The sequence below is a fragment of the Acomys minous genome (assembly GCF_964271855.1).
Source record: "Acomys minous genome assembly, chromosome: 6".
Lineage (NCBI taxonomy): Eukaryota > Metazoa > Chordata > Mammalia > Rodentia > Muridae > Acomys > Acomys minous.
This window is the reverse complement of record NC_140487.1, coordinates 23,081,986-23,109,846: the sequence shown is the minus strand read 5'-3', so window position 1 is coordinate 23,109,846 and position 27,861 is coordinate 23,081,986. Positions and strand designations below refer to the sequence as shown.

Below are 27,861 nucleotides of genomic sequence, written 5' to 3'. Positions count from 1 at the left end.
CTCGCCGGGAGCCCCGCCCCTCGCCGGAAGTCCGGGTGGGCGGAGGTGGGGCTCCGGTCACACTCTGGGCTCCCGCGGCCCCGCCCACCCCGGGAAGCGTCCCCCGAGGTCAGAGCTGGCTTTCCCGGGAGGTCGGGCGGTGTATCGGGCCTGCGTGCCCCGCGGGCGGCCCAGCTCCAGGGCTGGGTCCCGGGCTGCGGACGCCCGCTTCCCGCCCCCAGGGCCCGGTGGCGGCCGCTGGGTACCGGCGCGGGCGGCCAGGCACCTCAGACCTTCCAGTCGCCGGGGTGGCAGGCCGACCCCCGGGCGGCCCGCGCAGACGAGCGCCATTCCCGTGTCGCTGCGCCCGCGGGGGCCGCCCGAGCCGGCCACCATGCCGCTGGGCCTGAAGCCCACCTGCAGCGTGTGCAAGACCACGTCGTCCTCCATGTGGAAGAAGAGCCCACAGGGCGAGATCCTCTGTCACCACTGCACGGGCCGGGGCGGCGGGGGCGGCGGCGGCGGCGGCGGCGGCGCGGGGGTGGCGGGCGGGACCGGGGTCGCCGGCGGCGGCTTCGGTACCGCCACCTTCGCCAGCACCTCGGCCGGCCCTCCGCAGAGCAACGGGGGCGGGGGCGGCAAGCAGGTGAGCTCCCGGCCCCAGGGCGGTGCACGCTGAGCTGCAGAAATCCCCCCCCCGCCCTTCCAATACACAGTGTCAGTACAGCTGTCTACGTGGTTAGAGGCCGAGTGCCTCTTTCCCGTTAAATCCTTGCTCTTATGTTAAATTATTGAGTCGTTTAAAATGACAGCATTAGGCATCTACTGTGAGATAGGCGGGAAAGTTGGTGGGGTGGCGGGGAGGACGGAAAGGAGGTGTTTTTCTGTGTGATAGCTCAACAACGAATAATAGTTCCCGCCTTGGCCTCCACCCACTCCTGTCCTCTTCCCTCCTGTAAACAGCGCCACCTCTTGGGTTGACTCATCTTAGCCTCTCCGTTTTTTAAAACTGTTTTAACAAAGTGCATCCTCCGTTCTTTGTGGGATTGCTATATATTAGCTTTTTTGAGCACAGTTTTAATTTCTTTTTCTCTAAATTACATAACAGAGTAAGCAAGAAATTCACAGAAGGTCTGCACGGCTCAGAAATACCAAGTACAAGTCGGCTCCAGCTGCTGAGAAAAAAGTTTCCACTAAAGGAAAAGGGAGAAGACATATTTTTAAATTAAAAAATGTAAGATGGTTGTGGACGGTGTGTTTCCTGGTGGGGCACTTTGTGTGGTGTGCTTTGCCAGTCTAAGAGAAATATTTTATAATTTTTCTCAGTTTGTCACATTCTCTATGCAGAGAAAGAGAGATTACACTTTGGTTTGGTTTGGTTTGGCTTGGTTTTTCAAAACAGGGTTTCTCTGTGTGTAGCCTTGGCTGTCCTGGACTCCCTTTGTGGACCAGGCTGGCCTCAAACTCACAGAGATCCGCCTGCCTCTGTCTCCTGAGTGCTGGGGTTACAGGCAGGTGCCACCACTGCCCGGCTACGATTTTGTTTTGTTTTATTTTTAAGATTTAAAAACATTTATTTATTTATTTTTATTACATATATAGTGTTCTGCCTGCATGTGTGCCTGCACACCAGAAGAGGGCACCAGATCTCATTATAGATGGTTATGTACCACCATGTGGTTGCAGGAAATTTAACTCAGGACCTCTGGAAGAGCAGACAGTGCTCTTAACCTCTGAGCCATCTCTCCAGCCCCCTATGGTTCGTTTTTAAAAATTGATTAAATTTGTTCATTGACAATTTCATGAAGTTATGGTTCTTGGTGCATGGTTAATTAAGAAAACTTTTTTTGCTGGACAGTGGTGATGCTCACCTTTAATCCCAGCACATGGAGGCAGGGGCAGGTGGATCTCCGAGTTCACCAACCTGGTCTACAGAGTGAGTTCTAGGACAGCCAGGGCTACCCTGTCTCAGGGGAAAAAAAAACCCCCAAAAACCAAAACAACCCATATCAGGTTTAGAAAGAATTTTGGATTCTCCATCCTTCAAGAATTACACAAAGTCATGAGAGAGGCCATTTTTTTATGTTCTGATGAAGATTGTGTTGCAATTTTAAAAAGGGATTTTAATGCTGGTGGAACAGTGTGGCATATTACTAAAAACCCCAGAGTTCAGGCTAATACCAAAATTTAAATTTTTTCATTTCCATCCTATCATGCTCTGACTTTTAGAGCCAGTACATTTCTATAATTGGAATGTTAATGCCTGCTGGAACTCTGAAAGCTTTGTGTTAGCTCTTAGCAGCATAATCAGAAACTTTACTTTTGGTTTTCAGCACTTTTAAATTATTGATAGTGGAAATATTCAGCTTCATCACATCAACATTCAAGAAATCTATTTGTGTGTGTGTGTGTGTGTGTGTGTGTGTGTGTGTGTGTGTGTGTGTGTATGCACTCTTGCTGTATCGCCCAGACTGGTTTGTAAGTTGCCATCCTGCCTCAGCTCCCCAAGTATTGCGTTATATGTATCTGTCAGATTTTTTTCCTGAAGTTTTTGTCGGTAATTTGTAATAATGTTTTGTTTTTTCAAGTTATACAATTCTCATGTGGTTGGAAGAGTGCCCATATATACTTGTAGGTATACAAATATTTTTACTTTTGTTTTCTCTTAGCCTATCAAAGCTCCTGAATCTGTTTCTACCATAGTCACCGCAGAATCAATCTTCTACAAGGTAAGCTTCCATGCTGGTTGAGAGAGAGAGAGTGTGTGCAAGAGAGTGCAAGCACGCTTTTGGGCTGGTTGTAAAATATGCCACCAAAGTACTGGCTTGGTCCCAACATCTGTGCACATTGTGTGCACAATGCGTGGTTATGCTTTTAGTTCCCTCTAAGCTGTTTTCCCTCCAGGTGGCTGTTACTCTTGTCCAGATGTTTTCTGACTCAGATAGGAGGGGAAGTTGCCTATGAGAACATGACGTGAAGGTGCTGAGGAATTGTTGTTAGATGCTAGTGTACAGTGTGGGTTATGTAAGAGGGAGTCATCCAGAGTGAAGCTGAGAGCTGCAGTGGTAGGGTGTGAGTAGACAGTGTTGACTCCGCTGTGCAGTGGGGGAGGGGAAGTGTATGTGTGTGTTTAGGGCAGGGAGAGGGACTGGGAGGAGTGAAGAAAGGAAGTGGTGGTCCAGATGTATTGTATGAGAGTATAATCTATTTCCAATTTTAAAAAAAGTTTTTAAAACTTGGACCGGGGAGGTGGCTCAACAGTTGAGAGCACTGGCTGCTCTTGCAGAGGACCCAGGTTCAATTCCCAGCTCACAGCCATTTGTGTTCCAGCTGTAGATCTGAAGCCTTCTCCTGGCCTCCTGGTGCCCCAGGCACACACAAACTTACATGCAGTTAAAACAGCGATACACATAGAACAGACAAAGGAAAAAAACTTACTAAAAGTGTACTGCGTCTGAGGAATATATACATATATATTTTCTGGGATATATCAGTTTATATCTGAAATCTCTGACTTTCTGCATTTGAAATACATCAGTTTTTATATATAGACTATGTAAATATAGTAATGTGATTAGTATGTAGATTGGCACACCAGAGTAGAGAATCTGCTAACAGGCAGCTTCACAGTGCTTCCACCTACAGGAAGCGCTGGAATATTAAGGGCAAACATTTGCTTTTCTAATATGGTTTATTACTTTACATGATAAAAAATTGCCTTGTATACAGTTGAACTTAACAAACATAACAAAGAAAACTGAACAAGTGTATTCTTAGTTCACTTTTGTCCTTAGTTCCTGCTCCATCATTTTGTTGATAAAGTAAGGCCTTCTGGGGCCAAAGCACACAGACACCCGTGACTTCCATGAGGGATGTGACCTCTCGTTACTTTTACAGTGGAAGACACAAAAATGCCTCCAAGGCTGGCAGGCCTGGCATATCAGCAGTCATTACATTCCTGTGGTGTCATGCAGGAAGCAATGGTGAGTCAGTGCTTTATGCTTGACCCAACTGGACCAAACACCTCATGGTACTCAAAAGGTTATGACTTCTAAGTGTATTTATTTGTGTTAGTTCACATATGTTTTAGTTAAAAAAAAAAAAAAACTCCGTCACAGGCCAGAGTTCCTCCTATGTTTCTAGACTTTCGTACATTGTTAATCATTAATCATAAGATAAAGTTGAGTGTGTGTGTGTGTGTGTGTGTGTGTGTGTGTGTGCGCGTGTGCACACATGCTCATGCAAATGCATGTATCCTGTGGGTCATGAGTGGGCTGAGCATTTCAAGCGTTTTGTTTTATTCAGTCTCCTCTTGGGTGAGTACTGTTTCCGCATTTTATGTATAAGGACATTGACTCATAGAGAGATTAATTAGTTTGTCCAAGATTGTGTACGGGGAAGTCATGGAGCAAGGCAGTCTGGTGCTAGGACCTAAGCCCAGGCGTCAGCTTGGCTCCATTGCTTGGCGGCTGATCATGTTACTGAGCTCTAGTGTTTCTTCATCTGTAAAATAAGGATTGTAAGTAGCAATTACTTTCTGAGATTATGCATGTTAGACACTTATCAAGGTCACTGGTCAGTGAATGATACAAGTGGCCACCATCACAGCTTCAGATTTGTACAGGACTTCTTCAGCAGTCCACTCTGTTCATAGCTAGGTCTAGGAGATAAAAACCCATTTTACTGGTGATTTCTAGGTATGTGTTAGTGGAAAAGCATGTGGGACTTGTTATTGCAAGGGTTAGCCTTTTCTTACTATTATCTGCTGCTATGTTTATTAAACAGTAAGACCAAAATACAGCAAAATACTCAAGTAATATTGAGGAGAGCCGGCATTGTGGACACTCTCACAGCAGAGCAGACATCACAGTGACAAGTTGAAGAGGTCAGTGTGAGCTTCTAAGCTAAGCTGGAGCCCTAGCTCAGGGATAGGAGAAGAACTGGAGAGGTGGCCCAGTGGTTCAGAGTATATACTGCTGTCTCAGAGGACCCAGGTTCAGTCCCAGCACCTACACCCAATCACAAGTACCTATACTCCAACTCCAGGGTAAAGATGCCATGTGCACATATGCACACACACATACACACAATTAAAAAATAATAAAAACATAGCAGAGAGAAATGGAAGGGAGTCACTAGGAGTGAGAGGCAAGAGCATGGGCATGCAGGAAGCAGACGGTTAGGTTACCTTTCTGGAGCCCTGCAGTGTCAGGGCAGCTGCATGACCTCAGCATGGCCGTTCCTAATCCAGCCTTCAACAGCCCGCACATGGAGACTGCTCAGATAAAGTGACTTAGATAATTGTATGGTAGTCTCCCCTTATCTGCAGCATGGATGTTCTGGTTTATTCCTAGGTATTCTATTTATTACTAGTTATTGCTGTCAACCCCTTACCCAAACTAGAAATTAAGCTGTATCATAAGTAAGGATATATAGGAGGAAAATCTGGAGTGTGTAGAATAGCAGTATCCAAGGTTTTCAGTATCTACTGGCGTATTACATCGTATCCCTACAGATAAGGGAGCCGGCTTGTACACTCCTCATGTGCTAGGCAGTGCTTGCCATCAAAACCTCACTAAGACCTTATCTTTGCATTGCTGCCACATATTAGTGATTCATATTCAGCACATATCTGAGTACCAGTGTTAAACAAATGCAGTCATTTATAATTTGGGAGAAAATATGTGTGAAGATAGCAGATAACAAACACAAACTTTATCTGATAAGTAACTTATGACCTTGGAGTAGCAGGGGCAGGAAAGGGCTGCTGCTGCTGAGGATGGACTAATAAGTATAGACTGTAGCCTGCAATAACAGTGCCCGTTCATTGTGACCCAGGTGTGAGTCACCTCAGACACACGAATAAGCATCCACCAGGAGAAGCTCCTGGTCTGTCAGATGTCCATGTTGCAATTGGATTACTGGAAGTATTTATTCAGAACCTTTTTGCGGTTAAACTACACATATCTTAGCAGCTTTGGCTACTATGAAAGCCTTGTTTCAGGCAAACACCGGTCGTTCCCATGCTTGAGGACCTGTAACCTGTTGGAGACTATACCCACTTTAGGACGTTCTACATAGCGTAAAGACCAACCATTATGGATATTCACAGGTGAAAAATTTCCATCTCACTATCCAGGGAGGAGAACCTGGGATGGGTAGCAGAGATACAGGGAGACTTCAATGCCGGAATTGTACAGATTAGTTAATTGGATATAAAGTAGAACAGGAAATGAATATATCATTCTCATTAGATTGTTGAGAAGATATAAAACAGAAAGGACTTGGAGGAGACAGTTGTGTAATGTGGTAACGTATCCTGAAATGCTGATGATAGTTAAAAAGGTTTTAGTCATTTCTTTTGGATTGAACATACTAAAGAAAGTAGATATGAGCTGTGCGTGGTGGCACATGCGTTTAATCCCAGCACTTGGGAGGCAGAGGCAGGCGATCACTGTGAGTTCAGGGCCAGCCTGGTCTACATAGTTCAGGACAGCCAAGGATACATGGTGAAACCCTGTCTCAAAAACCAAGGGGGAAAAAACAAAAGAAAGTAGGTGTATCTTCTGTGAATAGACAACTGGGAAGGGCAACGTGTAGTCTGGTCTCACCAAGCAAAAGCGTGGTAGTGCTGGAAATCCACTGAGCTAGTTAATGCAGGCATGAAGTTTGCAGTTTCTACCCTGTGTGGATTTCAGCAGCAAGTCAAAGAAGTCATTTAACTTTTCTACAGTTAATGATTGTGTTAAAAAAAAAAAAAGCAGGGATAGTATAGAGGATTTGTAGGCCAATGAAACTTCTCAGTAATATGATCATAGCGGATCTATGTTATACATGTCACATATTATATAGCACAAAGATTTTAAAGGTAATTTGTGATGTTTCAGACATCATGATGTTATGTGTTTCACATGGTCATGGGGACACAGACAAGAGAAGATGCTGTATATGTGCTAGGTAAAGGGACTAGGGGAAGTTCCCTAGCTCTGCTTTCCATGATTTTGTTGTGAATTCAAAACTGTTCTTAAAAATGAAGTCTTTGTTTTAGAATAAAGTTCAAAGAATTTATATATAAGTACTTCTCGCAGTTGTAAGCTGTCATATATGTGTATTATGTAGTTATTTTTCATTCAGAAGTGAACTGATGAGTGAAGTTTTGTTTGTGGCTGTGATGTTACTATTTTAAATACAAGCGTATTTTCTGTTTCCCCCAGGGAGTATATTACCAAATTGGTGATGTTGTTTCTGTGATTGATGAACAAGATGGAAAGCCGTACTATGCTCAGATCAGGGGTTTTCTTCAGGACCAGTACTGTGAGAAGAGTGCGGCCCTGACATGGCTCATTCCTACCCTCGCCAGCCCCAGAGACCAGTTTGATCCTGCGTCCTATATTATAGGTAAGGTTGGCACTGCTTCTTACATTTAGCTAATTCTTCAGTGCTCTATGAAAGAAAGTGTTAGTCTGTGTCATAGTGAAATGCCATGACTGCACTGAAGTGAGATCTAGGTGCAGAGACAGTGGCTGTTTGGTGAGGTTTGCTTCCTGGCTTGCAGATGGCTGCCTTCTTGCTGTGTCCTCCTATGGTCTTTTTCTGTGCGCTCGATTATCTCTTATAAGGACACCAGTCTTATCAGGTAGAGGTCCACTATTTTTTTAAATTAAAATGCAATTATATTTTCTCCTTTCCTCTAATCCTCTAGTGTACTCCTCCCTATTCTTTCTCAAATTCATGGCTCTACTCCTTTTATTGTTAATTGTTTAATTATTGTATATATTAATGTATATTTATAAATACAACCTGCTCAGTCCATTTAATGTTACTTTACTCATACAATTTCGGGGCTGAGCACGTGATAATAGCTAACCAGTTTGTGGGAGGCCGTCTCAGTTACTGTTCTGCTGCCACGAGGAAACGCATGACCAGTTCTCTCACTCCAAGTAGTTCTTAGTGTAGAGTTGAGGGAGCCTATTCTTTTGGCTTTTTAAAATCCTGGTTACCTGTCTAATGGTCCCATCTCTAGCATATAACATAGAATAATGTTAGACCATAAAAATATGAATTTAGAGGCTTAAGAATAAAGTTTAATTCAGAATAAAAAAGGCATGTCATAAAGTAAAGAGCATTGTAGAAAGTACAGAGACATTTTATATTGTTGATATTTGTTACTATGGACTAGAACAGCGTGTGCCCACTAACATATGATGTGAGTAAGATTTGTTTGTGTGACCAAGGCCTAAAAGAATTACACAGCTTACCTATAAAATTACTCAAAAACAAAAACAAGAACTTTCCTAATTATTTCTAAAAACTATAAAATTTCAGGACGCTCTACACAGCATATGTGATGTCCTATTTTTTAAAAATTATTTGTTGATTTGTGTATGAATGCTCTGTCTGCATGTACAACTGCAGGCCAGAAGAGGGCATCAGATCCCTTTCTTATGGCTTGCCATGGCTACCATGTGGGTGCTGGGAATTGAACTTAGGACCTCTGGAAGGGCAGACAGTGCTCTTATCCACTGAGCCATCTCACCAGCCCCCATGACATCCTATCCTTATAAAAGCAAAACAAAACGAAGTTCATGGCTAAAATGGTACACTATACTTGGTTGATCATTTCAAGGCATTCAAAAGATAGAGAACAAATAATTTTTGACAGATTTACACAAAAAATGACTAGCTAATATAATTTTGAAAGTTCGTTTACTTCAGTTATCCTGTGCTTTTCATTCTTCTTGTAATGGGCATGCAATCATTTTGCATTCCAGAGGGAAAGACATTTCCTTTAGTGAGAACTCCAAGGACAACTGTCATCCTACTGTTACTCTGTTGTGACGTTTCAAGCTTGTTACATGACAAAACAGACTTGTCTTGTGCCTTTAAGTGTGGACCCAGCAGAGACCATGATGTCCTGTTTCTGGGCTCCTCTCTCACTTCCTTTTCATGATCCCCAGAGTTTGGCTGCTTCCTTGCCGTAGATGGTGTCACATGGTGTGATGGCCAGAGCTTGAGCTCTGGGGCAGACTACTGATTTCTTAGCTCTCCCATTTGCTACCTGGTTACAGAACTTCACCAGTCATCCTTGATCTGTCTTTCCTCATGTGCTATATGTAAAATAGAGGCAAAAATAATTCCCCAGGAGGAAGTTGTGAGGATCCAAAGTATGGATATATATAAAGTACTTAGAACAGTACAGGTACCTCATAAAATACCTAATACTCACTATTTTGGGATCCTTTCTCAGTTGAGTCACTTTGTGGGAGGATGCTGTATTCCTTAATCAGTTGAAGAAGAATAAATAATGGAGTGTGACTTCAAAGTAATATGTGTTTCAAGGGATGATGTCAGATAGGTCATCCCAAGAACGCAGGATTCCTCTTAGTCCTTAAGAATGCTAACACGCCTGTAATCCCAGCATTCTGGGAGGCAGAGGCAGGCAAATCTCGGTGAGTTCGAGACCAGCCTGGTCTACAAAGTGAGTCCAGGACAGCCAAGGCTGTTTGTTGAAAAATCCACTCTTTTTTTTTTTTTAAGCTAATGTTTTATAAAAATGATACTGTGTTCAAAACTGTATTTAACTTTTCTCGGCTGCTTCTTAGGGCCAGAGGAAGATCTTCCAAGGAAGATGGAATACCTGGAGTTTGTCTGCCATGCACCTTCTGAGTATTTCAAGTCCAGGTCATCACCATTTCCTACTGTTCCCACCAGACCAGAGAAGGGCTACATATGGACTCATGTTGGACCTACTCCCGCAATAACTATTAAGGAAACAGTTGCCAACCACTTGTAGTGACAAAACCAAACCTGGGGCACGCTTATGTAACATGTATGGAGCTTTGGTTTTAATCCCCAGAACATATACACGCATCCCAAAATAAAATCCAATTTCCAGTTTTCTTATATTTATAATATAATGAAGTATGTCACACATGTGTCTCTTTAAAATGGTTTTTCTTTAACAGGCTGGCCTGATCTAGATACCCCCTGCTTCATCCTCCTTGAGTGCTGGGATTACAGGTGTGACCATGGCCAGGTACTACTACTTCATGAAGTTCTCATGTGGAAACACGACTTGAGAAGTTTTTTTTTATCCTACTGCACAGTAATTATTAGCTTGTCTAGTACCTGTTGCTTAGAAAATCACAGGGTGAGAAAAGAATAAATTTGAAGTTAATCCATGTGTATTTTTCCAGAGCTGAGGGAAACCATTAGCAACATGTAGCATCTATTTTTCTATATAATTTATTTCTAGAGACTCATAAAATGAATTATACTTTTACATAGGTACAAAACATTAAGTTTTACTTTTGTTGTTGTTGTCCAAGACAAGGTTTCTCTGTGTAGCCCTGCTGTTCTGGCCTTGAACTCAAGAGATCTTCCTGCCTCTGCCCTCTGAGTGCTGGGACTAAAGGTGTACACTATCTCGCCAGGCTTAAGTTTTAGATTTCTGATCAAGTACTAAATCACTAAAATGTGACCAGTATATTTTACAAAAGCAGTCTTTTTACCCCCTTCTCTGGAGGCAGACCTCGGCTGCCTCAGTCCTGCAGGAAGCAATCGGTAGGTGATTTGATTATCTGAGGCTCTTGAACACTTCATCTCCGGCTACAGGCACTGAGCTGCTCTCAGTAGAACTGCCCTTACTGTCAGCATCAGCTGCTCCTGTGAGATTCCAGCCCAGCCTTGCATCTACAGCACAGACATTCCTGCTTTCCACTTAGGCAGCAGCCCGTGAGAACTTCCTGTCTATTGCTGGGAGAGCAACTGCTGACGGGCTATGTTGAAGTGACTAATAGGTCACTAGTATTGATACTTAAAAGTTTCAAACCATGTGCTGAGGGCTCTCATGGTGTGCTTTGGCCTGGGAGCCTGTTACATATCCTTCAAGTGAACTTTGGTTACACGACAGGGGAGGCATGGGCAGGCACCCATTTGCTGCCTCTGTCCTGATTATCAAGACATAAATTTTTAGCCACAGGAATTTATGAGAATTTGATTTTCATCAGACTATTTTACCCCTCTTCTATAGTGCTGAAGTTAGGAAGAAGCATCTTCCTGCTTACAAAAGCTACAATAAAGTTAATTGCAAATACTGTTGGAACTGATTTTCTAAATGCTAATATTCCAGTTTTAGATTAAATATATATTTTTATAATGGGTTTATTTTGGATTTGTTTATTAATTTCAACTACTTAAAAAAGAAATAGGATGCCTCTCCCCCAAGATGATATTAAGTAGAAACATCAATCTTTTGATTATATTATTAACCTTACAGTAAAGAGCTGCACAGTGTTACATAGGGGACTCTTGGTTTAATTTAAATTGTTACCTCTGAATCAGGTAGATTCAGCTGGGGCAGACAACTCTGGACATTTGCTATCCAACAAGGCACAGCAGATTTTGTATATGCTGTGAGCAAAACCACAACCCTAATACTACAACTGGAGAAACTGAGGGATGACTGTGCTGCTTAGGTTTTTGTTTGAAGCTGGAGGACAATTTTAATTAGTTTAAAAGAAAAACTGCACGGCAGGCAAGCTGAAAACTGCAGCAGCTACCCAGAAAGATGAGTGAAAGCCACCATGCCTCTATGAGTTAGACTTGGAGGTTAGGCAAGCAGCCACATGGCAGGGAGGGGAGCTTTAGAAAAGTGAAAGGGACCAAAGGGCAGCAAAAAAAGAAAGAAAAAAAAAAAGTATTCTTAGGATGTTAGCCTGTCACTCGCATCCCAAAGTCAGGCTCTTCTGAAACCTAGCCTCATGGCAGGACAGGGCAGGGATGCTGCTTGTGCACACCCACATTGCAATCTCATACACTTGCCTGTATATTTTAATTAACTGTCTTCCTTCTCCATACCCAACTGCTAACTAGTAGAGACACTGTGTTGATGGCAGCTTACTAACCATCAACTACAAGTTCACAGAAAAAGAGAATATGAAGATAAAAATCATACTACAATCAGGACAAAAAACAACAATGATTCTGGATGGGATGCTAGATCAAGAGCCTATCAGGCATTTTGAAGGGATTAAATTTATTTGAACTGTGTATAAATGTCATATTCTGATAAAAAAAATCATAATAGACTCTATCATTTTCCAAAACAGTCAAGAAGTTACAAGGCATATAATTATGAAATGCCAGAAAAACAGTGACTGGGTCTGGGAGTGCCAAGAAATCTCTTCTCTCTAAAAGAAAGCAAATTAGCTCCACCATTAGTCTAATATCATTAAGGATTTAATATAGCTATGGGAATAAAATACAATCTGTTATACTTTCATTTAGCCTGTACTATTAGTCTCAGACCTGTGCATTATATAATCAGCATTTGCCATTCTGTGATTTTATAGATTAACCAAGTTTATTAAATTAAAACATTTACAGACATCATTTGTATAGTTACAACTTAGAGACAGACCATTAAAACAAACAAATACATCTAGAAAAATCAGAAGTATATTTTATGCTAAGGTTACTTTCTGTCCAGGTCGAAATGCTATTCCACTTTGATTTTTTCTCTTCTTTGGATTTTGAAAGTTTTCATACCTTAAGAAGTAAGAAAGATGATATTTAATGAGTAATACTTAATAATTATAAAACAAAGATAATGGATTCTTTTTAAATAGCCTTATGTTTTAAGAAATGAAATAAAAAATTAGAGGAAATTAAAAAGTTCTTAAAAATAATTTTCAAAATTTTAGTCTAGTAGAAAAAAAAGTTAGAACAAAATATTAATGTCATTGAACAATGAAAATTATAACCTTTATAGTTTTATTTGAAGACAAGGACATGACTAAGCAAGACAGTTTCTTCCTTCCTTCCTTCCTTCCTTCCTTCCTTCCTTCCTTCCTTTCTTTCCTTTTTTCTTTTTTTGGTTTTTTCAAGACAGGGTTTCTCTTGTAGTCCTGGCTGTCCTGGACTTGATTGTAGACCAGGCTGGCCTCAAACTCACAGAGATCCACCCGCCTCTTACTTCAGAGTGCTGGGATTAAAGGCCTGCGCCACCACACCCGGCTAAGACAATTTCTTTGCAACCAAATTGGTTATGGTTACAACAGTGGGACACTCAGGTGTGGGAGAATTTGAGATATGGCATCTGTTCTGCCACTGAAAGACACACTGTACACTGTCTAGAACAAGTAAACTGCAGGAAGATTATAAGTCCCACTGTGGAGAAACCTTTGTACAAATGCAAAAGATTTAAAGTATGTCAACACTAATAAAACGTAAATAATCTTAAGAGCAAAACCAGTATTTATAACTATATACCTATAAACACACACACTCACACACACACACACACACACACACACACACATAAAACTTGTTGCTTTGTTTTGCTTTTGAGATTTAGTCCTTGCTGTCCTAGAACTCACTATGTAGACCAGGTTGGCTTCAAACTCACAGCAGGCTTTGCCTCCTAAGTTCTGGGACCAAAGCAGTGCACTAAGTTGGCAAAGTGGTACACTCCTGTAATCCCAGTACATGGGGAGACAGAGGCCGGTGGATCTCTGATTTCAAGGTCAGACAAGACTACAGAGAAACCCTGCCTTGACAAAACTAAACAAAAACAAAAAACAAAGTGGTGCACCACCATACTCAGCTAAAACCAGTATATTTTTAATATATCTTAAAAACAAAATTATTAGATTTAGACCATTATATATTTTCCTATTTCTTCATTGTCTAAAGTTAGTTCACTATAATATAACCCAAATATAACAAATTAGCTAAGGAAATTCTACTTAGGTGTGTAGTTTAAATTTCTTTTTTGGCTACAGAAATGAGATAATACAGGGTCTCACACATCCTAGGCAGACGTTCTGCCACTGACTTACAACCCCAGTTTAACCATGTCTATTTTTAAATTAGCTCTGAAATTTAAAAAAAAGTAAACATTTAAGAGCTTAAGTGAACAATATGTTTCTTATGGATACTTACAGCTCAGCAAATTCCTTCCCTTCATCTTCATTAATGGATGGTCTTGTGTGGGCAAGCGCGGTCATTAAATGTGCCTGGCTAATAGCAAAGCTGCTTTTGATTGGTCCTGGCTGGTTAAGGGATTCATCCTCCTTAAATAAAAAGCAAATTAAGCAAGTGTTAACTTAGGAATTCGAGAAATAACATGGCAGTCCCATGTCATTTCTTGTCAGTTTTTTCCCCTTGAAAAGCATACATTCTCTTTCTCATTAAGGACTCAGAACAGGGATGGCCTTCGCACTGAGTCACTGTGCTTCAGCACTTTGCTTGTAAATATGGCTCAGTTAAAACACAAAGAATGCATGTCGAAAAGGCAAAGCAACTTTTAAAGGTTCTAAGAGGGGAAAAGGCCATACTCCACTCTGGCTCCGGTATCTGCCTTTGATGACGCTGATGTCTGCCTTCAGCTGGTCCCTCTGTTCCTGCGAAAGCTCTTGGTAGCCTTCTTGGGAAGGTGTCCTGAAGACAGGATGTTGGGTGAGCAGGGGGTCTTTCCCGGGAGGTGCAGGCACATCCTGAGTCACAGAGCTTGGTGCGGACAGACACTGTGAGCTCTGCATGACGAGTGCAGGAAAGACCGAAGAAGAGAGATGGGAGAGAAGGGAGGAGAAAGTCAGCCATGTTCAAGGAAGATCAAAAATGAAAACTTTCCTTTTTAAATTTTATTGTTTGAGAATTTCACAGATGCATATGTGTTTTGATCAAATCATCCCACTTCCAGGCCCTCCTCCTTCCATTCCCCTTAACTCCACGTCGATTGGGTGCTGTTAGCATGTGCAGAAGGCTATCCACTGGGGCACAGGCAGACTACCAGGTCATATCCCTCAAGCACTAACCTTAGCTTAGGTAAGTTTATATTTTAATTCACTAAAGGTAAGCAAGTTTAAAAGATCATATTGTATAAATCCTATGGTATAGGATCTCTAGAGCAAAACAAGCCACCACCCAGAAAGGCTTATTTTCTTGTAATATTTTGCTACTCAAAGCTATTACCCTGATGACCATGGACAGGTTCACCATGAGCCTTACTCTAAGTTTTCTGTGTTAGTGTGTGGGGGCGAGGGGTGTGTGTGCGTGCAGGTGTGTGTGGAGTCCAGAGGTATCAGGTGTTTTCAATGGCTTGTACCCTATGTTCTGAGACAGCCTCTCTGACCCGGAGTTCAGCAATAGTAGGCTAGAAGTACAGGTGTGTGTCACTGTGTCCAGGTTTCTACAAGCATCCTGGGACTCAGAACCCGGGCCATGTTTTCTGTGTCAAGCACTTTACTGACAACTGTTTCCCTAGCCCCCTTTCTCTAAGTCCTTGGAAAACAGTTTTGTTTGTTTTTGTTTTTGTTTTTCGAGACAGGGTTTCTCTGTGTATTCTTAGCTGTCCTGGACTCGCTCTGTAGACCAGGCTGGCCTCAAACTCACAGCGATCCGCCTGCCTCTGCCTCCCCAGTGCTGGGATTAAAGGCGTGCACCACCACGCCTGGCTATAGTCCTTGGAAAAGTTATGCTAACGTCCCCAGATATTTCTAGAGAGAAGCTAAAAAGTAGAAAACAGAATTAAATTCTATAAAATAAAAAGACCTTACTCCTTGGAGATAAGAGTAGGTATTTTTATATTTTTAGAAACAGGACTTATTAAAACAAAAAATAAAATTAAAAAACCCAAACCCAACCATGCATGAAAAGTATTACATATGAAAAACAGTCAGCCACTATTAACTGGAGTGGGTCTGTATTTTAACTAAATAGAAAAGCAACAATGATGTCCATGGTTACTCTAAATGGCTTCCTTCCTGATGTATGTTATTAGTTCTTTTCATATTTTCCATACAAAGAATCACAAACAGGTAACATTCTTGCTATTAGGAATTTTAGACATCATTGCAGCCAATTTCCTAACATCCAGAAGTACTTCATGACAATAAAGTTTACATTTACTATTAAATAGTAAAAAGGGTTTAAAGTCACTCACAGAGAGAGAAACACCTGAGAGAGCACAGAGGAACCTACATCTGGAGCCCAGGAAGCCAACCCCCTTGCTCCCTCGTCTGCTTGTTCTAGTGCTTAACAAAAACTAAAAATGACTAATTGGCATAACTTAAAAACACAGGACTACTTTTATTGCAGTCCAACCAACCAGAAAGACTATGTGGGGCTGGTTAGGAGATGAATCCCAGTCCAATGTCACATCAACATATATCTTTACATATCTGAAGCACACAATGATGAAAGCACAGATACCAAGTCAGAAGAGGTTCCATTTCCAAGTTCTGATTCATACGAGCTTCCAAAGTAGAGTCGGTACATATTCGATCTTGATTCGTCTGGAAGGATCTCCGACATCTCGAGAGAAACAAGGGACTGGTCTAAGCCACACTCTGCATCTCCAGCTGAGTCGTCGGAGCCACTGCTGTGGTTAAGAAAGACCACTGAGGACAGACTTAGGTCACTGTCAGAGCTGGAGCCTCCATCCTGAATTGCACAGAGAGAGTGCCAGTTGTAAGACTCAGATACTCCGTAACTAGGAAGAGCAGCAGATGCCGCTCCACAGAGCAGCACAGGGAGGCTTGAGCTTCTCAACAAGCTCTTAATCCTCTAGGGTTTGAGGTATGTGATAAAAAGGTTTTTATGAGACAAGGTTTTGTGTAACCCCCTCTGGCCTTCTATTCGCTATGTAGCTCAGGATGACCCTGATTTTATGATTCTTAGGATTTCAAGTGTGCCTATTTACCTGGTGCTGGGGGATGAATCCAGAGTTCTGCGCATGCTAGGCACCCTACCAACTGAGCTGCACGCCCAGCCCTACACAATACAAACGTGACTATTAGCACAAAGGCAGAGGAAGTGAGTAGAAAATCCATCGGCTATCCCAATGATAACACAGCTAGAACTCAGAATCTAGCTTTTACTTCTCCATCTCTGCCTTTTGCTCATTTTTTGTTTTCACTGTGAAATGAGTTATTGTAAAGCACTCATATGAAAAGCAGACTGAGAAAGGAGAAACGGTTGTAAGTTAGGTGCTCCGCCATCCTGCCTTTGAGCAGTTCCTCCCCCACCAACATCAGGCGCGGTGCACACAAGGCCCTGACTAGCCAGACCCCTCCCCTGCCCTCCCCTTGCCCTTCCCCCACCTCCATCTCTCATTCTTTATCTTGTTCGTTCTCCGTCTCTCCTGTCCCCACCTGGAGTCAGGCCTTCGCTCTCCCTGTCTCCCAGTAACCCTCTTGCCCGACCTAGATCTGCTGCATGGTGTGACTTTATGGCATTCCTTGGCACTTGCAGTTGCTTTATCCTAACAGAAAGACACCTTCAGGGCTAGGGATGTAGCTTATTCATACAGGGTTTGCCTAGCATGTGTTGGCTCCTAGTTCAACCCCTAGTACCATAAAGAATAAAAACAAACACTGCAACAGCTTGCTAAAATACACAGCAAAACCTTGACCTGGGGCTGTGGGGATAACTGAGTAGATTTAGCTCTGTGCACACATGAGGCCCTGAGTTTAATGCCCAGAACCCGTATAAGGGGCACAGTAGTGTGGGCTTGTCATAGGCACAGGGATAACCGAGATGCTCCCTGGCCAGCGAGCCTACAGTTTCAGACTGGTGAGAGGCCCTGCCTCAGAAAGGGGAGGGGACACCTGAGCAATGCCCCCCAAGGGTGCCTTCTGTGTACACACATTGTGTACATGAGCAACTCTGCCCGCACACTGACTTCCATGTACACACATTATAAACATGTGCATTCTCTCTCCCCCCACCACACACACTGAAGTTAGGACTTGCAGAAATTTCCAACAAAAATTGGTGGAGGGAAATATACAGAAAAGCTTCCTAGATAATATAGGCAAAGCCTATAATGCAGTAAATTATTTTCTGCAATAATTAAAAACAAAATGCCATCATTTGAGAAAAATGCTGATCTAGGGCGGGGATATAGAAAATACAAGATAAACAAAGATCGTCTTGTATCAGGAAGTCAGGAAGTTGCCAAAAATGAGATAAGGGCATATATGTCTTCTACAGGAGACTGCCACTTTCATTTTTAAAGTAAATAATAACTTAATTTATAAGAGAATAGCTGAAAACCTTCGTTATTTTTCTGTTTATATGAATTCACGCTTTTCCACTCTATATCTTTCTAATACCAAATAGTTTGTTAATATTAAGGTAATGTTAGTGCAACAGATACCAAATCTTCACCATTAAAATTCTCTGCAAATCCCACATTCCAATCTTTGAATGTTTACAACAGGCAGACTAAGGTCTCTCTGCAGTTTGGCACGAGGTCTCTCTCCCTCATCAAACACCCTAACAGCCTTCCCACAACTCACGTGGAGCCCAGCGGGCAGCAGCCTCCCCTGCAAGGCCTCCAGCTGTGCGTTGTACAACAGAGCCTTCAGATCTGCTCCTGTGAAGGAGTCTGTGACTGACGCCACGTGCTGAAGATCCACATCATCTGCCAGAGGGAGAGAGTCACTGAGGACGCTTAAAATCTCAAGGCGAGACACCTGAAGAAAGAAAAACTTATGACTAAATACAAAAAAATGAACTGGTCCTATAAATTGTGACTCCTAAGACTTTTTTCATAAATTAATTTGAAATATTTAACTCGCTTTCCAAGCAGGCTGAAAAACATACTTCTTAGAACTGTGCCCCTAAATGGAAACACAGGTAGAAAAGTGAACAAAAGGCAGCATTTGTCACTGTTCAGTGTGACTAACTCAGGGTCATACTGTGGTTATGTCCCACATTTGGGCAAGTGTGCCAATGACGGAGAATCATTAAGGAACAAGCACACATGGACAACACACTCTGACCTTCTGGCCCTTCCCTTTTACTCATTTACTACTTTCTACATCTAGGCGCAAGGGTTGAATGACAGAATGGTTAAAACACCCTTTTCCATACGACCTGGCCAAATGCTCACTGTCCCACTGGCTTGATTCTGGCTTGGAACTTTCTGACTGGATATGGAGCTTGGGATCACAGAGGGCACTTCTTCAGGTTTCCTGATTTTCTCCTATTGGTCAACACAGTCATTTCTGGAACAGGAGTGCATTGAAGGGCTGCACCTGACTCAGCATCTTTTATGCTTTGAGTAAACAGTAAACAAAACTGTCTCTTCCTCCTCTTCCTCCTCCTCCTCCTCCTTCCTCCCCAACCCCCCCCCCACCCCACCCCCCGCCCTAGACAGGTTTTCTCTGTGTAGCCTTGGCTGCCCTGGACTCACTTTGTAGACCAGGCTGGCCTTGGACTCACAGCGATCCGCCTGCCTCTGCCTCCCTGAGTGCTGGGATCACAGGTGGGTGCTGCCACCACCACCACCACTACTACCATCACCAGGCTGCAAAGCTGCTTCTAAGGACAATTGCCAAAGTAAAGCTCACAAGCAAAGAGAGTGGCATCTGCTGGGTTTTGTCACCTGATCTGGAGGAGGGCAGTATACACATTTATCCAGTCGGCCAGGCCGCAACAAGGCAGGGTCAATCAAGTCAGGGCGACTAGTGGCAGCCAACACATAAACTCCTGAGGGGGGAAATAACACTGTGAGCATGATCATTCAGTAACTTCTCCAGTGTGTGTGTGTGTGTGTGTGTGTGTGTGTGTGTATGTGTGTGTGTGTGTATGTGTGTGTGTGTGTGTGTGTGTGTGTGTGTGTGTGTGTGTGTGTGTGTGTGCGCATGTGCATTTTAAAAAATTAACAGTGATTTACCCTGTAAGCCTTCTACTCCATCTAACTGCGTCAGCAACTGGTTAACTACTCGGTCTGTGACCCCTGTGTTGTCGTGACCTCTTCGAGGAGCAATGGATTCAAACTCATCAAAGAAAAGAATGCAGGGCTTTGCAGCCTGTGCTCTGGGGAGAAAAACAAACATCCTGTATTTTAGCAGGCACCAGAGTTTGTAAATTCTCTCACATACACATTTCACAACCAATCCTTAAAGAAAGCAAGTTACATGCAGTTATTCTTATTTTCAAGATAATTAAATTTAAACTGAGATTTTTGTTTTTTGTAGTCCTACTTATTTTTATTATATTATGAATTATCTGATAATTTCATATATACACACAATGTATTTTGCTCATATTTGCCTCCCATCTCCTCTCTAAATTGACTCTTGAGAGATTTAAAATATTTGTTTAGAAAGTCATGCCTCTGGATTAGGAAGAGACTAAAACCCAAATCTTAGCCAATAGGTTCTTATCATTGGTAGCCATTAAAAAATATTTGTTTGTATTCTAAATTTTATATGTATATGTGTGTGCACGCATGTATACTCAGATGCCAGAAGAGAATGTCAGATCCTGTGGAGATAGAGTTAATGGTGCTGGGTACCAAATCCAGGTTCTCTGGAAGAACAGCAAGTTCTCTGAAGCCCTGAGCAACTCTCCAGCCCAATGTGGCCATTTTGTGTGTGCTAAATGGCTTCTGTGAAATGCTTGTTTAACTCTTCAACCTGTTCAAAGATGGCAAGCTCAGTATTTTAGCATTTTGCACTGTTTTGTAGGAACACTGTCAAAAAAAAAACTTGTATTATTAGATAAAAAATATTTGGAATGATAATATGTTCTTTTTTAATTTAGCCCTTTGTCAGTATGTAGTCATAGACTTTAATGATGCTCCTATGATAAGGCTCTATTTCTTAATTGTGTAGTAGATACATAAACTGTTACCTTATTATTCCTTTACAAATTATATTCATATATTTACTATGTATAATATCTTAGTTGTATACTGTGTTTTAAATTTTTTAGAAGAATATGACAAAGTAAAGTTTTTCTTGAAAATTTTCCCATGATTCTGTTACACTTGAAATACTCTTTCAACTTTAAGTATTATCTTCTGTACTACTAATATGCGGTCTCATATACATTCAGTAATATGAGCATTAATGAAACTAGATATATGGCATTTTGACTTCTAAGACAGATGTTAGAACTGGGAAAAAGAGAACTTAACACTTAAAAACATAAGGGGTATATTAGGAATAATTATTTACTTCATATAAAAATTGAATTTGAAGCCAGGTGCAGTGGCACACGCCTGTAATCCCAGCACTCGGGGAGGCAGAGGCAGGGGGATCTCTGTGAGTTCAAGGCCAGCCTGATCTACAAAGTGAGTGCAGGACAATCAGGGCTACACAGAGAAATCCTGTCTTGGGGAGGAAAAAAAAAATCTAACTTGAAAGAAAAGTGTAGCGATGCAAACGTCTAGTCCCCAAAATGAAGAGGCTGGTGTAGAAGGGCCCTGAGTTCAAGGCTAGCCGGTCCTATGGAGTGAGCTCTTGTCTCCAAAGAGAAGGAAACATCTGGCTTTGAACAGCTACTTATGATTCCACTTTCAGGAATATTACTATGGTAAAGAGAAAGTAATCTCCAAAATTTAATACTGGAAACAATGTATATTTTAGGTAGTACTTGTTGAAATAAAATCCCTGTCCGTTGGTTGGTTAATAATTCACATAAACCATAGGTTTCAAATACCAGTGCTTCAAAAACTACGGCCCAAAGCATGATTGACAACTGGTAACAGTCAGTTACTTCATTCACAAGAACCACCTGATGAAAACATCTCGAACGGCTTGCTCACTTGCTCCAATGTATTTGCTGAGTAACTCTGGTCCCTAGAGGGTGAAATAAAATCAGAGTTGAGACAAGATGAATTATAAACAAACAAAGCATTGGGGTTTAAGCATACATAGTGAATTATAGAACCTGTAGGATAGGCTTGAACGGATGTCTCTTCCGTATCTTACAGCTGTGCTGGGCTGAGTGTCTCAACAGCTCCCTGCCCTTGCTTCCTCGCCTAGAACGCTGTCCTGCTTGTTCCTTTGTGGCCTGTGGCTTTATCTCCTTTAGATCTTTGTCAAAATGTCCCTATCCTGAAGCACTTCACCCGACAACGCTGTGTGACCACCCCAGCTACTCCATGCCTCCCTACTGTGTTTGCCCTGTTGTGCCCACGACCACTCAGCAGTGACTTTCCTGCTGGTGTCTGTTTCAGGCCTCTTTCCAGTATCAGCTACTGTGCTTGCTGTATGCCCTAAACACACTTTAGACCTCGTGTGCACTCGGTAGGGAAAAAGGCAGCCAGCAAGTGAAAGGACCAGAAAAGTCGCCTTTACTCATGTAGGTCTCTTTCCCCTTAAATACAGTTCGCTGTTTCTCTTAATATTTACATAAATTCTATTCACAATGATGGTGATCTGCCTTAAACAAGAACACAGAAGCCATTCAGAGAGAGAGTTGGGTCAGCACTCATTCCTTACAGCTACAAAGCAATAAATGCATCATTTTCCCCTTCTTAGCTTTCCAAATAGACTAATGCACAATTGAGAAACATGATTGGAACTGGCATGAACAGCAGTGGTGGGGGAAAAGTATGGTGTTTCCTGAAGAAGTTCAGCAGGAGTTACCCTAAGGCCCAGCGTTTCTACTCATTACCCACCCCCCCCCCCCAATGAGAGTCGATGTCTATAAAAACCCTGTGCACAGATGTTTACACCAACATTATCCATGAAAGCCTAGCAGTCGAGTACTGCAGAGGCAGCGCGGAGGGCGCAGGCACCTGCCACTAAGCTGGAGGCTTGAGTTCGTCCGTGGAACCACATAGTGCCAGGAGAGAACCAACTCCCACAGGCTGTCCCGTGCTATGTCCACTGTGGCACATGTGTGCCCACACACACACACATACACAAACACACACACATGCACAAAATAAATAACTTAATGTTAAAATATATGCTTTAAAGCCTGATGGTAAAACAGCCCAGAGTTTACCAGTGACAGTGACTATCTAAGCAAAGTGCAGTTCAGGTGAGCAATGGAATGTGTCCTGACACAAAAAGGATCAATGGCCCTGATGGCATGGAGCACACTATGTGAAAGAAGCTAGACACAGCAGGGCACACATGACCTGATCTCTTGCATACAAAGCATTAAGAACAGGCAAACCCACAGTCACAAAATAAGATTAGTGGCTGCTACAGAATGAGAGGAAGAGGGAACAGAATGGCATGGGTTCGAAAATAAGAGGCTCACAGCTTTGAGCGTAAAACAATGCCAATAAAGTCTACACATTCAAAGGCTTCCTGGATGCTGTGTTTGCCTCAGTGGAAAAGACAAGGCAGGAAGGCAAATGCACACATACCTTGATACTAATAAAATTCATTCCACTCTCTTTTGCAACTACTCCAGCAAGTAAAGTTTTTCCTGTCCCAGGAGGACCGTAAAGCAATATTCCAGTCCTCTGTCGTATGGGCAAGTTTGCAAATAATTCTGGGTACTGAAAACATTAAAAGTGTGACAAAGAACAAAAATATAATCAGAGTCTGAATACAGTTCACAGAAAATACTTGGACGGCAATAGCTACCACCTCCCTTTACTAACAACACCACAACAGCAGAAACAGGAATTCCTGCTGGAAATAATCAACGGGGTCCACGCGATGCATGTGTCAGGGCATCAGAACGTTCTTCCACTTCACTGACTGACTGTTTTGTTCTGGTGGTACTAAAGCCAGGCAAGGCGTAACCACCGAGCTACAGAACTAAACCAGGCTTTTGTTTTGTTTTGTTTTTTGTTTTTTGTTTTTCAATACAGGGTTTCTCTGTGTAGCCTTGGCTGTCCTGGACTCGCTTTGTAGACCAGGCTGACCTCGAACTCACAGTGATCCACCAGGTTTTCTATTTAAAGTGTAATAAAAGTAGTTAGGAAAACAAAGGGCAAATGCCCAGTCTTCCAACAAGCGAACCACCACTTGTGTGGTTAAACTGTGGCAGCTGATACAATTAAATACAGAATCAAAAGGAAGCACATGTTATGGTTATAGACAGTAACGTCTGTCAAGAGTCTCCCTGCTGAACAAGTGAGCAGCTGTTGCTCAGTTGCCCAGAGAGCAAAACCCTATCTGATATTAACTAAATACTAGCTACACTCAGCAATGTCCTTGCCTCCTCTCTGAGGCAAGCCTGTGTGGGCTCACCTCACAGCATTCCAACCTCACTTCTGCTTTCTCCTAACTGGAGAGGCCTCAAGGTCAGCAGTCAAGCACATGGCTTCCACACCTTGGATAGGAATGCCTGGTGCCTCAGCATCTGTAGTCATGTTGTTGCTGGCTCGTAATCCCATGCCCACTTCTTCTCCCTTAAATCTATGGTTCTGTGCCATATCAACATGCCCCAGGCCTAGACAGCAACTCTTCCCAAGGGTTGCCAGCCAGTCACATGCAACCCAAAATCCTTAATCATCTCTTTACTTTGCATGAGTCCTGGACCTCACACAGCTGTCCTCACTTCTCAGTCTCTCTGACTCAACACAGTACGCCCTAGGCAATACTGCCTCCTCTGTCTTCCCATCCACCTAGTTCACACTGCCTGTCAACTCTGCCTTCCTAGGACTGGTACCCGGAGTCAGAAAGTCTGCTTAATCCAGCCGTCCAGTGGACCCAGAGGAGACATCCTACACTACTCCTATCTGCTTCTGCTGAATCCCAGTGGGTGGTTCACTGTGCTTTAGCAAATATGAGTTACTTAAGCTAAATGGAATTAAGACATTCACAGCAAAATGGGTTTACATCGTCAATCAAATGGAAATTGGATGAGCTACAGCCAATGGTTCAAGGATTCTTCTTGCCATCAGCACTGTGTGTGTATGTGTACGCGTGTGACTGTGTGTGAGCATGTGTGTGTGTGTGTGTGTGTGTGTGTGTGTGTGTGTGTGTGTGTGTATGTGTTTTATCTTACCTTGGCTGGTAACTGGATAGTGTCCATGAGTATCTGCCGAACTTCATGCAATCCACCGATCTTGTCCCAGCCCAGGTCTCTGGGTTTATGCAGGTTGACATTTCGCAGAGAAGCAGGAAGAAACCCATGGAGAGCCTTTTGGAAGTCTGATGTTGTTAAAGTCAATTCTGTTTTTAAAAATAAACAAAAGTCTTTTTAAAAAAATTTAAGATAAGCTCTCACTAGGTGCCCCTAGCCAGCCTCAAACAGATCAGCCTGCCTCTGCTTCCTGAGTGACAGGATTAAAGGTGTGCACCTCCAAGCTCAATTCATCTTTAAAATGTGCTGCCATATTGACTAGAAATGCCAGGTTTCTATCAGATACTCTATGAAGCCAGACTGTGTAATTCTTGCTCTGCCATGACTACATTCTCACAACAGACCGAAGTTGAGGGTTTGTCCAGGTACCTTCCCTGGTGGACAGATGCTGACGAGAGAGAGAAGCGTGTACGGCTCGGTCCACAAGAACTGTGAAGTCTCTGGCCACAAACCCTTCAGTTTCTTTAGCTATGCGCTGCAGGTCCAAGTCAGGGGACTTGTTTATATCACAGCCCAGTTTGTTCTTCACAACATTATGCAGAATTTCACATCTTTGCTCCTTAAGGAAAAACACAAAATTCATATTATTACTTTTCAATGGCTCATCACTAGTCATATGTCACTTAGCTATGGGAATACAATCAGAGAAATGCCTCCCCAGGCAATTTCCCCATTGTGCGAACACGACAGAGTACAGTTACACAAGCTGAGGTGGGGTACACATCTGGACACCCACACTACATGGTACAGTCGGCTGCTCCGCCACAAGCACTCTGGCAGGTGACTCTGCTCACTCCCAGCACAGGCCACTCCTAGCTGCCTTCACACCGGCACGTGAGGAAAGGTGGACCCCCCCCCCCACCCCCCAGGCCTCCGCATGTGAGGAAGACCTTCTAATTGTTGAAGCTAGGGCTAACCAGACAGTAGACAGCAGGGTTGGGTCCAGCCTTTTCCTTCAGAATCACAAAGAAACACTTTGCTTCTGCCATGATCCTATCAGAGGGTTATATTTCTGTGTCTTGTCTAAAATTATATACTTCAAGCATTCCTCGGTAAATCTTCTAAAAACTGCACTGAATCAAGACTGCCATTTCCTTCTCCATTTGGAAGCACTTTAAGTAACATCTGGCTAAGAAGCTTTTTGTTTCTAGAACATTTCTAAAAACATACTCACTAGCCAATGTGCAGGATAGTTTTATGCCAACTTGACACAAGCTAGAGTCATCAGAGAGGAAGGAGCCTCAGTTGGGATTATGCCTCCATAAGATCAAGCTGTAGGCAAGCCTGTAGGGCATCTTCTTAATTAATGATTGATGATGTGGGAGGGCCCAGCCCATTGTCGGTGGTGCCAGGTTGGTTTATATAAGAAAGCAGGCTGAGCAAGTGATGGGTAGATAGCAAGCCAGTGAGCAGCACCCCTCCATGGCCTCTGCATCAGCCCCTGCCTCCAGGTCCCTGCCCTGTTTGACTTCCTGCCCTAGCTGCTTTGGTGGATGACCTGTTACATGGAACTGTGAGTAAAATAAACCCTTCTCCTCATCAATTTGCTTTTGGTCATGTGTTTCTTCACAGCAACAGTAACCTTGAGTAAGACAAACCAACATCCTATCCTTTCTTTCCTTTTGGTACTGAGTACTGGATCCAGGGCCCTTCCACATTCTAGGCAAGCTCTTTATCACTGAGCTCAGCCCTCTGTGACACAGAGTAATAGGCCAATACCTCTGCTTTTTAAATAGCAGTTAAAAGGCAAAGAGTTTGTATACTAACGGAGTATTGCGTAGTGTCAAGAATCTTAAACAAAATAATTGTTCAGTGTGCTCATCAGTCTGAGCATGCTTCCTTCTCCTCGTGGTCACTAAATGCTTGGTGAGCACAATGTCTTGAAGTGGGCAGGGATGCTTCATGAAATTGTTAAAAGACGTCTACACTTCATTTTATCCTCATTCAGAAGAAATACTAACTTTAAGAAAGCCTTTCTGGGCTGGAGAGATGGCTCAGCCTTTAAAGACTAGGCTCACAACCAACAATATAATCGAGCCATTTCCTTGGTAAGTGGGTAACATTTCAGATGATTGTAAGTTATAATCTGTGCTCTCAAACCACACATGCTGCTCTTAAATATCCGTACAATCTCCTAGAAGCAGTCACTATTAAAGGAATAGCAATTTCGAAGAAAAAGAACCCAGTGCAATCATCTGAATAAGCAGCAGGTTACCTGATTAGGAGGTTGGATGTGCTGGACACACTGGAACATGTGGATTCCTTGGGCAGAAACAAGTGAGGGATGTAGGGAGTGTTGGAGCTGGCTTGTGGCGATGAGTGCAACCAAACTTCCCATAGAAACAAAGTCTTTCATCATATCCTTCAAAGCTACAATGAAGCAATATAGCAAAAAGCTCAGGGGGGAAAAACCATGAAAACTTAAATCTGTATATTCATTAAAATACTAATATAACCTAAGGTTGAGCTGTAAGATGGGACAGCTGTCATATTTTTTGAAACATTAACTGTACCCGCTCACTGATGTGTTGAATCGAATGGAAACACTGGAGGCTCTATAAGCTCAGAACATGTCTACTGAGGCTCTGTACTCCTGGATCTTATACAGTGAGTGAATCGAAATAGAAGGGCATCTCAGATGTGAATATTCTAGAAGGGTGGTAAATGTCCATACTATTGTGGTTCTTTAGCAGACACGTCGCGTCTTCCTGAATAATTTCTTTCTATCCAAGGCTTAGCGAAGTTTGGCTGAGGAGATCACTACTGAAATAGGCATTAGTAATGCATCCCTGAGTCCTGATGCAGAGATTTGCAGCCCTCCTTGAACAGAGACTAACAGAGAGGCGTTTAGGAGTTTGTGCAAGACTTGTCAACGTGAGGTTCTACAGGAGCTTACAAAACCCCAACTCTGAGATCAACACTAGTTAACCTAATGGAAGCCACTCTTGTTGTTTTTTGTGTTGACTTCAGCTCTCTAGAACCATGAGGTAATGCTGTTGATCCTTGCAACCCTCCCTCCACACCAGGCCTCTCTTCGCATTCTAAGCCACAATCAACGATGTGGACTCCAACATTTTATAATCT

The 27,861-nt window shown here is 42.7% G+C and overlaps 2 protein-coding genes and 1 long non-coding RNA gene across 4 annotated transcripts in view; 2 read left to right on the top strand and 1 right to left on the bottom strand.

Annotated features, from left to right (window-relative positions):
• Positions 1 to 25: 25 nt before the first annotated feature.
• On the top strand, positions 26 to 9,910 carry GATAD1 (GATA zinc finger domain containing 1). The gene is made up of 5 exons (XM_084784782.1): positions 26 to 625; positions 1,088 to 1,213; positions 2,649 to 2,708; positions 7,194 to 7,377; positions 9,582 to 9,910. The coding sequence occupies exons 1-5, from the start codon at positions 374 to 376 to the stop codon at positions 9,770 to 9,772; spliced, it is 813 nt and encodes a 270-aa protein (XP_084640908.1). The 5' UTR covers positions 26 to 373; the 3' UTR covers positions 9,773 to 9,910.
• LOC311599139 lies at positions 3,977 to 6,778 on the top strand. Its single transcript, XR_014779772.1, has 2 exons — positions 3,977 to 6,091; positions 6,234 to 6,778. It is a non-coding gene; the product is annotated as an uncharacterized lncRNA (long non-coding RNA).
• Positions 9,911 to 12,324: 2,414 nt separating the features above from the next.
• PEX1 (peroxisomal biogenesis factor 1) overlaps positions 12,325 to 27,861 on the bottom strand; it is a 62,555-nt gene continuing 47,018 nt past the window's right edge. For both annotated transcript variants that reach the window (XM_084784781.1, XM_084784780.1), the window contains 12 exons: positions 26,993 to 27,147; positions 25,147 to 25,336; positions 24,700 to 24,866; positions 23,105 to 23,239; positions 21,514 to 21,578; positions 19,667 to 19,809; positions 19,376 to 19,479; positions 18,285 to 18,461; positions 16,195 to 16,425; positions 14,319 to 14,516; positions 13,924 to 14,054; positions 12,325 to 12,528 (listed from right to left, as the gene is read on the bottom strand). In XM_084784781.1, the coding sequence (XP_084640907.1) occupies positions 12,444 to 12,528; positions 13,924 to 14,054; positions 14,319 to 14,516; positions 16,195 to 16,425; positions 18,285 to 18,461; positions 19,376 to 19,479; positions 19,667 to 19,809; positions 21,514 to 21,578; positions 23,105 to 23,239; positions 24,700 to 24,866; positions 25,147 to 25,336; positions 26,993 to 27,147 (1,781 nt within the window). In that variant the 3' untranslated portion in view covers positions 12,325 to 12,443. The remainder of the gene's footprint in view (positions 12,529 to 13,923; positions 14,055 to 14,318; positions 14,517 to 16,194; positions 16,426 to 18,284; positions 18,462 to 19,375; positions 19,480 to 19,666; positions 19,810 to 21,513; positions 21,579 to 23,104; positions 23,240 to 24,699; positions 24,867 to 25,146; positions 25,337 to 26,992; positions 27,148 to 27,861) is intronic.

Coding starts and splice junctions, on each gene's coding strand:
- GATAD1 (XM_084784782.1), top strand. CDS start 374: ATGCCGCTGGGCCTGAAGCCCACCTGCAGCGTGTGCAAGACCACGTCG. Junction 626..1,087: donor GGGGCGGGGGCGGCAAGCAG/GTGAGCTCCCGG, acceptor ATTACATAACAG/AGTAAGCAAGAAATTCACAG. Junction 7,378..9,581: donor TCCTGCGTCCTATATTATAG/GTAAGGTTGGCA, acceptor GCTGCTTCTTAG/GGCCAGAGGAAGATCTTCCA.